The 13,134-nt window shown below is 39.2% G+C and overlaps 1 protein-coding gene across 1 annotated transcript in view; it reads left to right on the top strand.

Moving 5' to 3' along the window:
• Positions 1–13,134, top strand: part of LOC139404746 (fibrillin-2-like) — a gene marked incomplete at its 3' end in the record, with an annotated part of 232,358 nt that overhangs the window by 135,596 nt on the left and 83,628 nt on the right. Inside the window, exons 29-33 of the mRNA XM_071147349.1 lie at positions 6,369–6,494; positions 7,197–7,277; positions 8,334–8,456; positions 10,453–10,575; positions 12,434–12,559. Of these exons, the coding sequence (XP_071003450.1) occupies positions 6,369–6,494; positions 7,197–7,277; positions 8,334–8,456; positions 10,453–10,575; positions 12,434–12,559 (579 nt within the window). The remainder of the gene's footprint in view (positions 1–6,368; positions 6,495–7,196; positions 7,278–8,333; positions 8,457–10,452; positions 10,576–12,433; positions 12,560–13,134) is intronic.

Below are 13,134 nucleotides of genomic sequence, written 5' to 3'. Positions count from 1 at the left end.
CTCTATACAGTATATAATACCTGGTTACTCTATACAGTATATAATCCCTGGTTACTATATACAGTATATAATACCTGGTTACTCTATACAGTATATAATACCTGGTTACTCTATACAGTATATAATACCTGGTTACTCTATACAGTATATAATACCTGGTTACTCTATACAGTATATAATACCTGGTTACTATATACAGTATATAATACCTGGTTACTAAATACAGTATATAATACCTGGTTACTCTATACAGTATATTATACCTGGTTACTCTATACAGTATATAATACCTGGTTACTCTATACAGTATATAATACCTGGTTACTATATACAGTATATAATACCTGGTTACTCTATACAGTATATAATACCTGGTTACTCTATACAGTATATAATACCTGGTTACTCTATACAGTATATAATACCTGGTTACTCTATACAGTATATAATACCTGGTTACTCTATACAGTATATAATACCTGGTTACTCTATACAGTCTATAATATCTGGTTACTATATACAGTATATAATACCTGGTTACTAAATACAGTATATAATACCTGGTTACTCTATACAGTATGTGAGTAAATTACCTGGTTACTCTATACAGTTTATACTACCTGGTTACTATATACAGTATATAATACCTGGTTACTCTATACAGTATGTGAGTAAACTACCTGGTTACTCTATACAGTTTATACTACCTGGTTACTCTATACAGTATATAATACCTGGTTACTCTATACAGTATATAATATCTGGTCACTCTATACAGTATATAATACCTGGTTACTCTATACAGTATATAATACCTGGTTACTCTATACAGTATATAATACCTGGTTACTCTATACAGTATATAATACCTGGTTACTCTATACAGTATATAATACCTGGTAACTCTATACAGTATATAATATCTGGTTACTCTATATAGTATATACTACCTTGTTACTCTATACAGTATATAATACCTGGTTACTCTATACAGTATATAATACCTGGTTACTCTATACAGTATATAATACCTGGTTACTCTATACAGTATATAATACCTGGTTACTCTATACAGTATATAATACCTGGTTACTCTATACAGTATATAATACCTGGTTACTCTATACAGTATATAATACCTGGTTACTCTATACAGTATATAATACCTGGTTACTCTATACAGTATATAATACCTGGTTACTATATACAGTATATAATACCTGGTTACTAAATACAGTATATAATACCTGGTTACTCTATACAGTATATAATACCTGGTTACTCTATACAGTATATAATACCTGGTTACTATATACAGTATATAATACCTGGTTACTAAATACAGTATATAATACCTGGTTACTCTATACAGTATATAATACCTGGTTACTCTATACAGTATATAATACCTGGTTACTCTATACAGTATATAATACCTGGTTACTCTATACAGTATATAATACCTGGTTACTCTATACAGTATATAATACCTGGTTACTCTATACAGTATATAATACCTGGTTACTAAATACAGTATATAATACCTGGTTACTCTATACAGTATATAATACCTGGTTACTCTATACAGTATATAATACCTGGTTACTCTATACAGTATATAATACCTGGTTACTCTATACAGTATATAATACCTGGTTACTCTATACAGTATATAATACCTGGTTACTCTATACAGTATATAATACCTGGTTACTCTATACAGTATATAATACCTGGTTACTCTATACAGTATATAATACCTGGTTACTCTATACAGTATATAATATCTGGTTACTCTATATAGTATATAATACCTTGTTACTCTATACAGTATATAATACCTGGTTACTCTATACAGTATATAATACCTGGTTACTCTATACAGTATATCATAACTGGTTACTCTATACAGTCTATAATACCTGGTTACTCTATACAGTATGTGAGTAAATTACCTGGTTACTCTATACAGTTTATACTACCTGGTTACTATATACAGTCTATAATATCTGGTTACTATATACAGTATATAATACCTGGTTACTAAATACAGTATATAATACCTGGTTACTCTATACAGTATGTGAGTAAATTACCTGGTTACTCTATACAGTTTATACTACCTGGTTACTATATACAGTATATAATACCTGGTTACTCTATACAGTTTATACTACCTGGTTACTCTATACAGTATATAATACCTGGTTACTCTATACAGTATATAATACCTGGTTACTCTATACAGTATATAATACCTGGTTACTCTATACAGTATATAATACCTGGTTACTCTATACAGTATATAATACCTGGTTACTCTATACAGTATATAATACCTGGTTACTCTATACAGTATATAATACCTGGTTACTCTATACAGTATATAATATCTGGTTACTCTATATAGTATATAATACCTTGTTACTCTATACAGTATATAATACCTGGTTACTCTATACAGTATATAATACCTGGTTACTCTATACAGTATATAATACCTGGTTACTCTATACAGTATATAATCCCTGGTTACTATATACAGTATATAATACCTGGTTACTCTATACAGTATATAATACCTGGTTACTCTATACAGTATATAATACCTGGTTACTCTATACAGTATATAATACCTGGTTACTCTATACAGTATATAATACCTGGTTACTATATACAGTATATAATACCTGGTTACTAAATACAGTATATAATACCTGGTTACTCTATACAGTATATTATACCTGGTTACTCTATACAGTATATAATACCTGGTTACTCTATACAGTATATAATACCTGGTTACTATATACAGTATATAATACCTGGTTACTCTATACAGTATATAATACCTGGTTACTCTATACAGTATATAATACCTGGTTACTCTATACAGTATATAATACCTGGTTACTCTATACAGTATATAATACCTGGTTACTCTATACAGTATATAATACCTGGTTACTCTATACAGTCTATAATATCTGGTTACTATATACAGTATATAATACCTGGTTACTAAATACAGTATATAATACCTGGTTACTCTATACAGTATGTGAGTAAATTACCTGGTTACTCTATACAGTTTATACTACCTGGTTACTATATACAGTATATAATACCTGGTTACTCTATACAGTATGTGAGTAAACTACCTGGTTACTCTATACAGTTTATACTACCTGGTTACTCTATACAGTATATAATACCTGGTTACTCTATACAGTATATAATATCTGGTCACTCTATACAGTATATAATACCTGGTTACTCTATACAGTATATAATACCTGGTTACTCTATACAGTATATAATACCTGGTTACTCTATACAGTATATAATACCTGGTTACTCTATACAGTATATAATACCTGGTAACTCTATACAGTATATAATATCTGGTTACTCTATATAGTATATACTACCTTGTTACTCTATACAGTATATAATACCTGGTTACTCTATACAGTATATAATACCTGGTTACTCTATACAGTATATAATACCTGGTTACTCTATACAGTATATAATACCTGGTTACTCTATACAGTATATAATACCTGGTTACTCTATACAGTATATAATACCTGGTTACTCTATACAGTATATAATACCTGGTTACTCTATACAGTATATAATACCTGGTTACTCTATACAGTATATAATACCTGGTTACTATATACAGTATATAATACCTGGTTACTAAATACAGTATATAATACCTGGTTACTCTATACAGTATATAATACCTGGTTACTCTATACAGTATATAATACCTGGTTACTATATACAGTATATAATACCTGGTTACTAAATACAGTATATAATACCTGGTTACTCTATACAGTATATAATACCTGGTTACTCTATACAGTATATAATACCTGGTTACTCTATACAGTATATAATACCTGGTTACTCTATACAGTATATAATACCTGGTTACTCTATACAGTATATAATACCTGGTTACTCTATACAGTATATAATACCTGGTTACTAAATACAGTATATAATACCTGGTTACTCTATACAGTATATAATACCTGGTTACTCTATACAGTATATAATACCTGGTTACTCTATACAGTATATAATACCTGGTTACTCTATACAGTATATAATACCTGGTTACTCTATACAGTATATAATACCTGGTTACTCTATACAGTATATAATACCTGGTTACTCTATACAGTATATAATACCTGGTTACTCTATACAGTATATAATACCTGGTTACTATATACAGTATATAATACCTGGTTACTATATACAGTATATAATACCTGGTTACTATATACAGTATATAATACCTGGTTACTATATACAGTATATAATACCTGGTTACTATATACAGTATATAATACCTGGTTACTATATACAGTATATAATACCTGGTTACTATATACAGTATATAATACCTGGTTACTCTATACAGTATATAATACCTGGTTACTCTATACAGTATATAATACCTGGTTACTATATACAGTATATAATACCTGGTTACTATATACAGTATATAATACCTGGTTACTCTATACAGTATATAATACCTGGTTACTCTATACAGTATATACTACCTGGTTACTCTATACAGTATATAATACCTGGTTACTAAATACAGTATATAATACCTGGTTACTCTATACAGTATATAATACCTGGTTACTATATACAGTATGTGAGTAAAATACCTGGTTACTTAATTTGTCAAATTCCATTCATAAAGTTCAAACGGAATTGACTCCGCTGTTAAAGACAACATTTCAAAATAAGGGCATAATGCAATCCCACCACTTCTATAACCCTGGCTCTCTGTATGATATATTCATTCAAGCAATATTGAAACCACCTGCAGTACACAGTGTACAGCATAGCCACCTGTACTGTACTGTATGTAACCCCTAACTCTGGCATCCCCATTCCAGCCTATAGTGCCTGGATGGTATTGTGTAAAGGTATACAGTCCAGGGCAGCCATCACTCTTACAGACGGACAGTCAGCCAGACGGACAGACAGACAGTCAGCCAGTCAACCAGACAGCCAGTCAAGCAGCCAGTCAGCCAGTCGGCCAGTCAGACAGTCAGACAAACAGTCATACAGACAGTCATACAGACAGACAGTCAGACATACAGACAGACCACCAGTCATACAGCCAGTCATACAGACAGTCATACAGACAACCATTCAGCCAGTCAAACAGACAGAGATGCTGATGACTGAAGTTGACTCATACTTTCTACTCAGCTGCTCACCGGCTGTTATGTCTAGTGCTTATAAACCCAGGGTCGTTACATTACGTTCAATAACATGCTAGCTAACATGTCATGCTAGCTATTTATTACATTCAATAACATGCTAGCTAACATGTCACGCTAGCTATTTATTACATTCAATAACATGCTAGCTAACATGTCATGCTAGCTATTTATTACATTCAATAACATGCTAGCTAACATGTCATGCTAGCTATTTATTACATTCAATAACATGCTAGCTAACATGTCACGCTAGCTATTTATTACATTCAATAACATGCTAGCTAACATGTTATGCTAGCTATTTATTACATTCAATAACATGCTAGCTAACATGTTATGCTAGCTATTTATTACATTCAATAACATGCTAGCTAACATGTCATGCTAGCTATTTATTACATTCAATAACATGCTAGCTAACATGTCACGCTAGCTATTTATTACATTCAATAACATGCTAGCTAACATGTCACGCTAGCTATTTATTACATTCAATAACATGCTAGCTAACATGTCACGCTAGCTATTTATTACATTCAATAACATGCTAGCTAACATGTCACGCTAGCTATTTATTACATTCAATAACATGCTAGCTAACATGTCACGCTAGCTATTTATTACATTCAATAACATGCTAGCTAACATGTCACGCTAGCTATTTATTACATTCAATAACATGCTAGCTAACATGTCACGCTAGCTATTTATTACATTCAATAACATGCTAGCTAACATGTCATGCTAGCTATTTATTACATTCAATAACATGCTAGCTAACATGTCATGCTAGCTATATATTACATTCAATAACGTTCGCTCTTTTTCCACTCTCTCTCTCTCTCTCTCTCTCTCTCTCTAACTTTCTCTCTCTCTCTAACTTTCTCTCTCTCTCTCTCTCTCTCTCTCTAACTTTCTCTTTTATACCCTCCCTCCCTCACTCACTGTCCTTCTCTCTTGTTTTCTCTTACTCTCTCTCTCCCCAAACTCACTCTACTTTCTGTATTTCTCTCCTTCTTTTTTACTCCTCCCTGCCATCTCCCCCATGTTCTTCTCCCTCGCTTCCCCCTCGTCCCCCTCCCTCTCTGTCTCCAGATGTGGATGAGTGTGAGCAGGAGCCTGACATATGTGACGGAGGACAGTGCACTAACATCCCAGGGGATTACCACTGTCTGTGCTACGACGGCTTTATGGCTGCCCTGAACATGAGGCTCTGCACAGGTATCTACACACACACACACACACACACACACACACACACACGCACAGGAGCACACACACACACACGCACACACACACACACACACACACACACACACACACACACACACACACACACACACACACACACAGGAGCACACACACACGCACACACACACACACACACACACACACACACACACACACACACACACACACACACACACACACACACACACACACACACACACACACACACACACACACACACACACACACACACTCATACACACACGTTTACACGGGAGCACACTCACACACACACACACAGGAGCACACACACAGGAGCACGCACAGGAGCACACACAGGAGCACACACACAGGAGCGCACACACACACACACACACACACACACACACACACACACACACACAGGAGCACACACACACACACTCATACACACACGTTTACACGGGAGCACACTCACACACAAGTACACACACGTCCGCACTCATACACACACGTGTGCACGTGAACACGGGAGCACACCTGCGCACACACACACACACACATATCAGATCATATGGTGGTGTGGCTAAATGTCAAGAATGTAGGCTTACATTGAACACCACACAAATGTTAACGTAGTCTTGTCATATAAATCACTCTAGTAGACCTATATTATGTTCACATAGCCACGGTAGCCTACTTGGCCTCTGTCTAAATCTATGAACACCAAGGGATCGTTCATCTGCCACTGTCAGCCTGGCTACTCAGTCAAGAAGGGTACTTCTGGATGTACAGGTGAGAGAGAGTCAAATCTCCCTGCCACAATATCTAAGCCAAATAGGACAACATTGTTGATGAACATTCGCAAATCAACTTGATCGGAGGTACACAACACAGTCCCCGCCTCTCGTCATGAGCTGTCCTGCCGTTACCAAGAACCACATGCTGGATTTGTATCAGGGTCGTTGGAGATTTCAGAGTAGCGTCCATTAAGTGACCTTGAAAAAATGTTTTAATAAATGTAGAATTTATCGCCCTTGCGTGCACATTTTCGTCTATTAAGAACCAACAATGTGCTACCTTTTTGCTAACATCTTTTCAGACGAATCTCACAGAGTTCTATCTAACCGGGTCGAGCAACAACACAGCTGTTGCTGCCTGCAACAGGCTGACAGAAGTGGCTGAGAACAAACCTAGGCTACTGCAGATAGCTAGCTATATGGTGGTATTCAAGCTGAGGTCAATCAATTAATGCAAACAGACATTTTGATTAGTTAGCTAGCTAACTTTAGCTAACGTTGAAAGTCAAGCAGCTAGTCTCTGTATCTAGTTAGTGAACAGGCAAAGAAAGGTAGCTAGTTATGTTTGTTTATAGAAGGTTTTTACACAATTAACTTTAGCCATTAGCTATAGCTTGTTGAATAACCTTCAGGGTATTTGGTACATATGAGTACCAAAATAAAGATGTAGAGTGTTGGAACTCATTAAATTAAATAGTCTTGTATTCAGTAAAGTATTTGAATGGATGCCGAGAGTGTGCAAAGCTGTCATCAAGGCAAAGGGTGGCTACTTTGAAGAATCTCACATCTATTTTGATTTAACACTTTTTTGGTTACTACATGATTCCATACGTGTTATTTCATAGTTTTGATGTCTTCAACTATTATTGTACAATGTAGAAAATAGTACAAATAAAGAAAAACCATTGAATGAGTAGGTGTGTCCAAACTTCTGACTGGTACTGTAAATCAACATTAATTATGGATTTATTGAAATGTATTAAAGCAAATATGTCTGGCTTCTGTGAGATGTCCTGTATTGGAATTACTGAATGTCACTCCTTCTGTGTAGACATGGATGAGTGTGAGATCGGGGCTCACAACTGTGCCGTCAACGCCAACTGTATCAACACCCCCGGGGACTTCCACTGTTCCTGTCGTGTCGGCTGGGTGGGAAACGGAGTCAACTGTATAGGTAGGAGCCCCCAGCCTCCAACCTCCATCTGCTCAGTCCATACTCTGAATGTATACACTTTCCACTGGCTCAGATACTAGACAAAAAAAAGGAACTGTATCTTGGGGGAAACAAATAAATAATGATCAATCAAATCAACTTCTCTGCAAAACACAAAATACATTAATGGTTGCAAATGTATGTTCAGATCTTCGATCTTCATCAGAGCCTTGACAGGGATTCAGTCGGTTTCTGGCAAACTAGCTACTGTATGGCCCTTCAAACATCTTGCACTAGGCTGCTAGCTGGAGCAGGTTTGCTCAGCTGGTCTAGCATGGTTTGCCATAGCAACTGGTGCGTCATAGCTACCGAGAGCGGAGTGATTTTTTTCAGAATTAGGAGCTAGTGTTAGGCGGATGGGCAAAATCTAGATTTTTAGAGATCAGTTCCACGTCCTTTAAAACATATCGGTTGAGGGACGAGCGTGTCGTAGGAGTGACGCCGTCTGACGTGAGACAATGATTGGCTAATTCATACAGTCAGCATTCCTTTTGAACTGTGAATCCAGGTAGAAAAGAGGTTAAAATAGGGTTCAAAGGTCAGATGAACACAACAATCAACACAATAGTCATGTTGAGTGCAAGGATTCAATCCCCTTTCATAAGCAGAAGACTACTTGATCATATTCATTGCATGGAAATTACTTTTTGCTTTTACCCCACTCCCCGATACACACATACAGCTATGGATCAGTCAGCTATGATGCAGTCAGCTATGGATCAGTCAGCTATGGTGCAGTCAGCCGTGGTGCAGTCAGCTATGGATCAGTCAGCTATGGTGCAGTCAGCTATGGATCAGTCAGCTATGGTGCAGTCAGCTATGGATCAGTCAGCTATGGTGCAGTCAGCTATGGATCAGTCAGCTATGTTGCAGTCAGCCATGTTGCAGTCAGTCATGTTGCAGTCAGCTATGGTGCAGTCAGCTATGGATCAGTCAGCTATGGATCAGTCAGCTATGTATCAGTCAGCTATGGATCAGTCAGCCATGTTGCAGTCAGCTGTGGTGCAGTCAGACGTGTTGCAGTCAGTCGTGTTGCAGTCAGCTATGGTGCAGTCAGCCATGTTGCAGTCAGCCATGTTGTAGTCAGCCGTGTTGCAGTCAGCCATGTTGTAGTCAGCTGTGGTGCAGTCAGCCATGTTGCAGTCAGCCATGTTGTAGTCAGCCATGTTGTAGTCAGCCATGTTGTAGTCAGCCATGTTGGAGTCAGCCATGTTGCAGTCAGCCATGTTGCAGTCAGCCATGTTGCAGTCAGCCATGTTGCAGTCAGCAGTGTTGCAGTCAGCTATGGATCAGTCAGCCATGTTGTAGTCAGCCATGTTGCAGTCAGCCATGTTGCAGTCAGCCATGTTGCAGTCAGCTATGGATCAGTCAGCTATGGATCAGTCAGCTATGGATCAGTCAGCCATGGTGCAGTCAGCTATGGATCAGTCAGCCATGTTGTAGTCAGCCATGTTGCAGTCAGCCATGTTGCAGTCAGCAATGTTGCAGTCAGCAGTGTTGCAGTCAGCCATGTTGCAGTCAGCTATGGATCAGTCAGCCATGTTGTAGTCAGCCATGTTGCAGTCAGCCATGTTGCAGTCAGCTATGGATCAGTCAGCTATGGATCAGTCAGCCATGTATCAGCCGTGGGGCAGTCAGCCGTGGTACTTTCAGCCGTGGTACTGTCAGCCGTGGGGCAGTCAGCCGTGGGGCAGTCAGCCGTGGGGCAGTCAGCCGTAGGGCAGTCAGCCGTGGGGCAGTTTGGAACCTTGCTCAAGGCTCTGATACAATCCATTCTGGAAATTCATTTGTATTAGCTAGGATTCAACTCATGTATCGAAAATATAGCAAAATGAGAATGAATACTCTTTCTATACGGAAATTGGTTGCTAGACATTTTCTGATTGGACCGATTTGAACTTGGGTAGAGCCCTAGCCCAGTGGTGAGTGTGTGTGTGTGTGTGTGTGTGTATTGTAGATATGGATGAGTGCACCAATGGAACAAGCCACTGCAGTGCCAACGCCAAGTGTCTGAACACACCCGGCTCCTACCGCTGCGCCTGCGCTGAGGGCTTCACTGGAGACGGCTTCACCTGTTCAGGTAACACACTCACACTCTGTCTACACTGAGTATACCGAACATTAAGAACACCTTCTTAATATTGACTTGCATCCCCCCTTTTGCCCTCAGAACAGCCTTAATTCGCTGGGGCATGGACTCTACAAGGTGTCAAAGGCGTTCCACAGGGATGCTGTCCCATGTTGACTCCAATGCTTCCCACAGTTGTGTCAAGTTGACTGGATGTCCTTTGGGTGGTGGATCATTCTTGATACACACAGGAAACTGTTGAGCGTGAAAAACCCAGCAGCGTTGCAGTTCTTGACACAAACCGGGGTGCCTGACATCTACTACCATGCCCCGTTCAAAGGCACTTACATATTTTGTCTCCCCTTCATCTACACTGATTGAAGTGGATTTAACAAGTGACAGCAATAAGGGATCATAGGTTCCACCTGGATTCACCTGGTCACGCTATGTCATGGAAAGTGCAGGTGTTCTTAATGTTTTGTACACTCAGTGTATTTTACTGTGGTAACCGTTAAACAGCTGCAGAGTGTTGGCTTGTCCGTATTGTCCATGCTACTGTTGGTGTTCATGTCATAACCAGTGTTAGGTACTGTTATGTACTGTGTTCTAGTAATAACCAATACTAAGGCCATATATTTTCACATTCAGTTAATTGAATTCTCTTAAATGCTTTATTTGTAAATAAATAGATGTTTGTGTATAGTAATTTAGTAGAGGCTTTTAACGAAAGCAACACATTCCTCCCCGACCCTCCAAACCTTTAACCCTCTGACCCTCTGACCCAGGGATCATCAACACATTCTAACTCTCTGACCCTCTGACCCAGGGATCATCAACACATTCTAACTCTCTGACCCTCTGACCCAGGGATCATCAACACATTCTACTCTCTGACTCTCTGACCCTCTGACCCAGGGATCATCAACACATTCTAACTATCTGACCCTCTGACCCAGGGATCATCAACACATTCTAACTCTCTGACCCTCTGACCCAGGGATCATCAACACATTCTAACCCTCTGACCCTCTGACCCCGAGATAATCAACACGTTCTAACTCTGTAACTCTCTGACCCTCTGACCCAGGGATCATCAACACATTCTAATTCTCTGACCCTCTGACCCAGGGATCATCAACACATTCTAACTCTCTGACCCTCTGACCCAGGGATCATCAACACATTCTAACCCTCTGACCCTCTGACCCAGGGATCATCAACACATTCTAACCCTCTGACCCTCTGACCCTCTGACCCCGGGATCATCAACACGTTCTAACTCTGTAACTCTCTGACCCTCTGACCCAGGGATCATCAACACGTTCTAACTCTCTGACCCTCTGACCCTCTGACCCCGGGATCATCAACACGTTCTAACTCTCTAACCCTCTGACCCTCTGACCCAGGGATCATCAACACATTCTAACCCTCTGACCCTCTGACCCAGGGATCATCAACACATTCTAACTCTCTGACCCTCTGACCCTCTGACCCAGGGATCATCAACACATTCTAACCCTCTAACCCTCTGACCCAGGGATCATCAACACATTCTAACCCTCTAACCCTCTGACCTCTGACGCTCTGACCCAGGGATCATCAACACATTCTAACCCTCTGACCCAGGGATCATCAACACATTCTAACTCTCTGACCCTCTGACCCGCTGACCTCTTAACCCTTGAACCCAGGAATCATCATCACATTCCAACCCTCTGACCCAGGGATCATCAACACTTTCCGACCCTCTGACCCATCTCAACCATGGATGTATGGGCATTGGCCTGTATAACAATTCAATGTCCTTCTCCATCACTGAATTGTCTTGAAGATATGATGTTAACCCTGTTTGATCCCCATGTGGTGACAGACGAGGATGAGTGTGCAGAGAACGTGAATCTGTGTGAGAACGGCCAGTGTCTCAACACCCTGGGGGGTTACCGCTGTGAGTGTGAGATGGGCTTCACCCCTGCCCCGGACAGACGCACCTGCCAAGGTGAGTCCCTGGCACCTGTCCCCTATCTATCTCACAGTCCATTCATAGAGTGTATAGCAGCTCCGGGGTGAAGTTTCCTCTAGGTACAGCTCTAGGATCAGCTTCCCCTCCCACTATCGTAACCTTAACCATTAGAGGGGAAAATTTTTAACTGATCCCAGATCAGCGTCAAGTGCCGACTTAACACGTATCGTGTAGAGCATCATAATGCCCAATGCCACCCCAATGATGAGCCATTATTGATGCAATATAGGTTTCTATTCATTCAAACCTGTACAAGAAGGTTTGTGTCAAATACGTAACAATACCAAGTACAATACTACATTTCCCCTAAGGGCGTCATTGGGAACACGAGTGCAATGACATACTGTACACCCTCAAAATCAAATCAAATTGTATTGGTCACGTTCACATGGTTAGCAGAGTGTTATTGCGTGTGTAGAGAAATGCTTGTGCTTTTAGTTCCCGATAGTGCAGTAATATCTAACAAGTAATATCTAACAATTCCAACAACAACTTCCTAATACACACAGATCTAAGTCAAGGAAGGGAATAAGAATAAATACATATAAATA

This window comes from Oncorhynchus clarkii, unplaced genomic scaffold, assembly GCF_045791955.1.
Source record: "Oncorhynchus clarkii lewisi isolate Uvic-CL-2024 unplaced genomic scaffold, UVic_Ocla_1.0 unplaced_contig_1240_pilon_pilon, whole genome shotgun sequence".
NCBI classification, from domain to species: Eukaryota; Metazoa; Chordata; class Actinopteri; order Salmoniformes; family Salmonidae; genus Oncorhynchus; species Oncorhynchus clarkii.
Note: the sequence above shows the minus strand (reverse complement) of the source record. Positions and strands in the feature narration are given on the sequence as shown.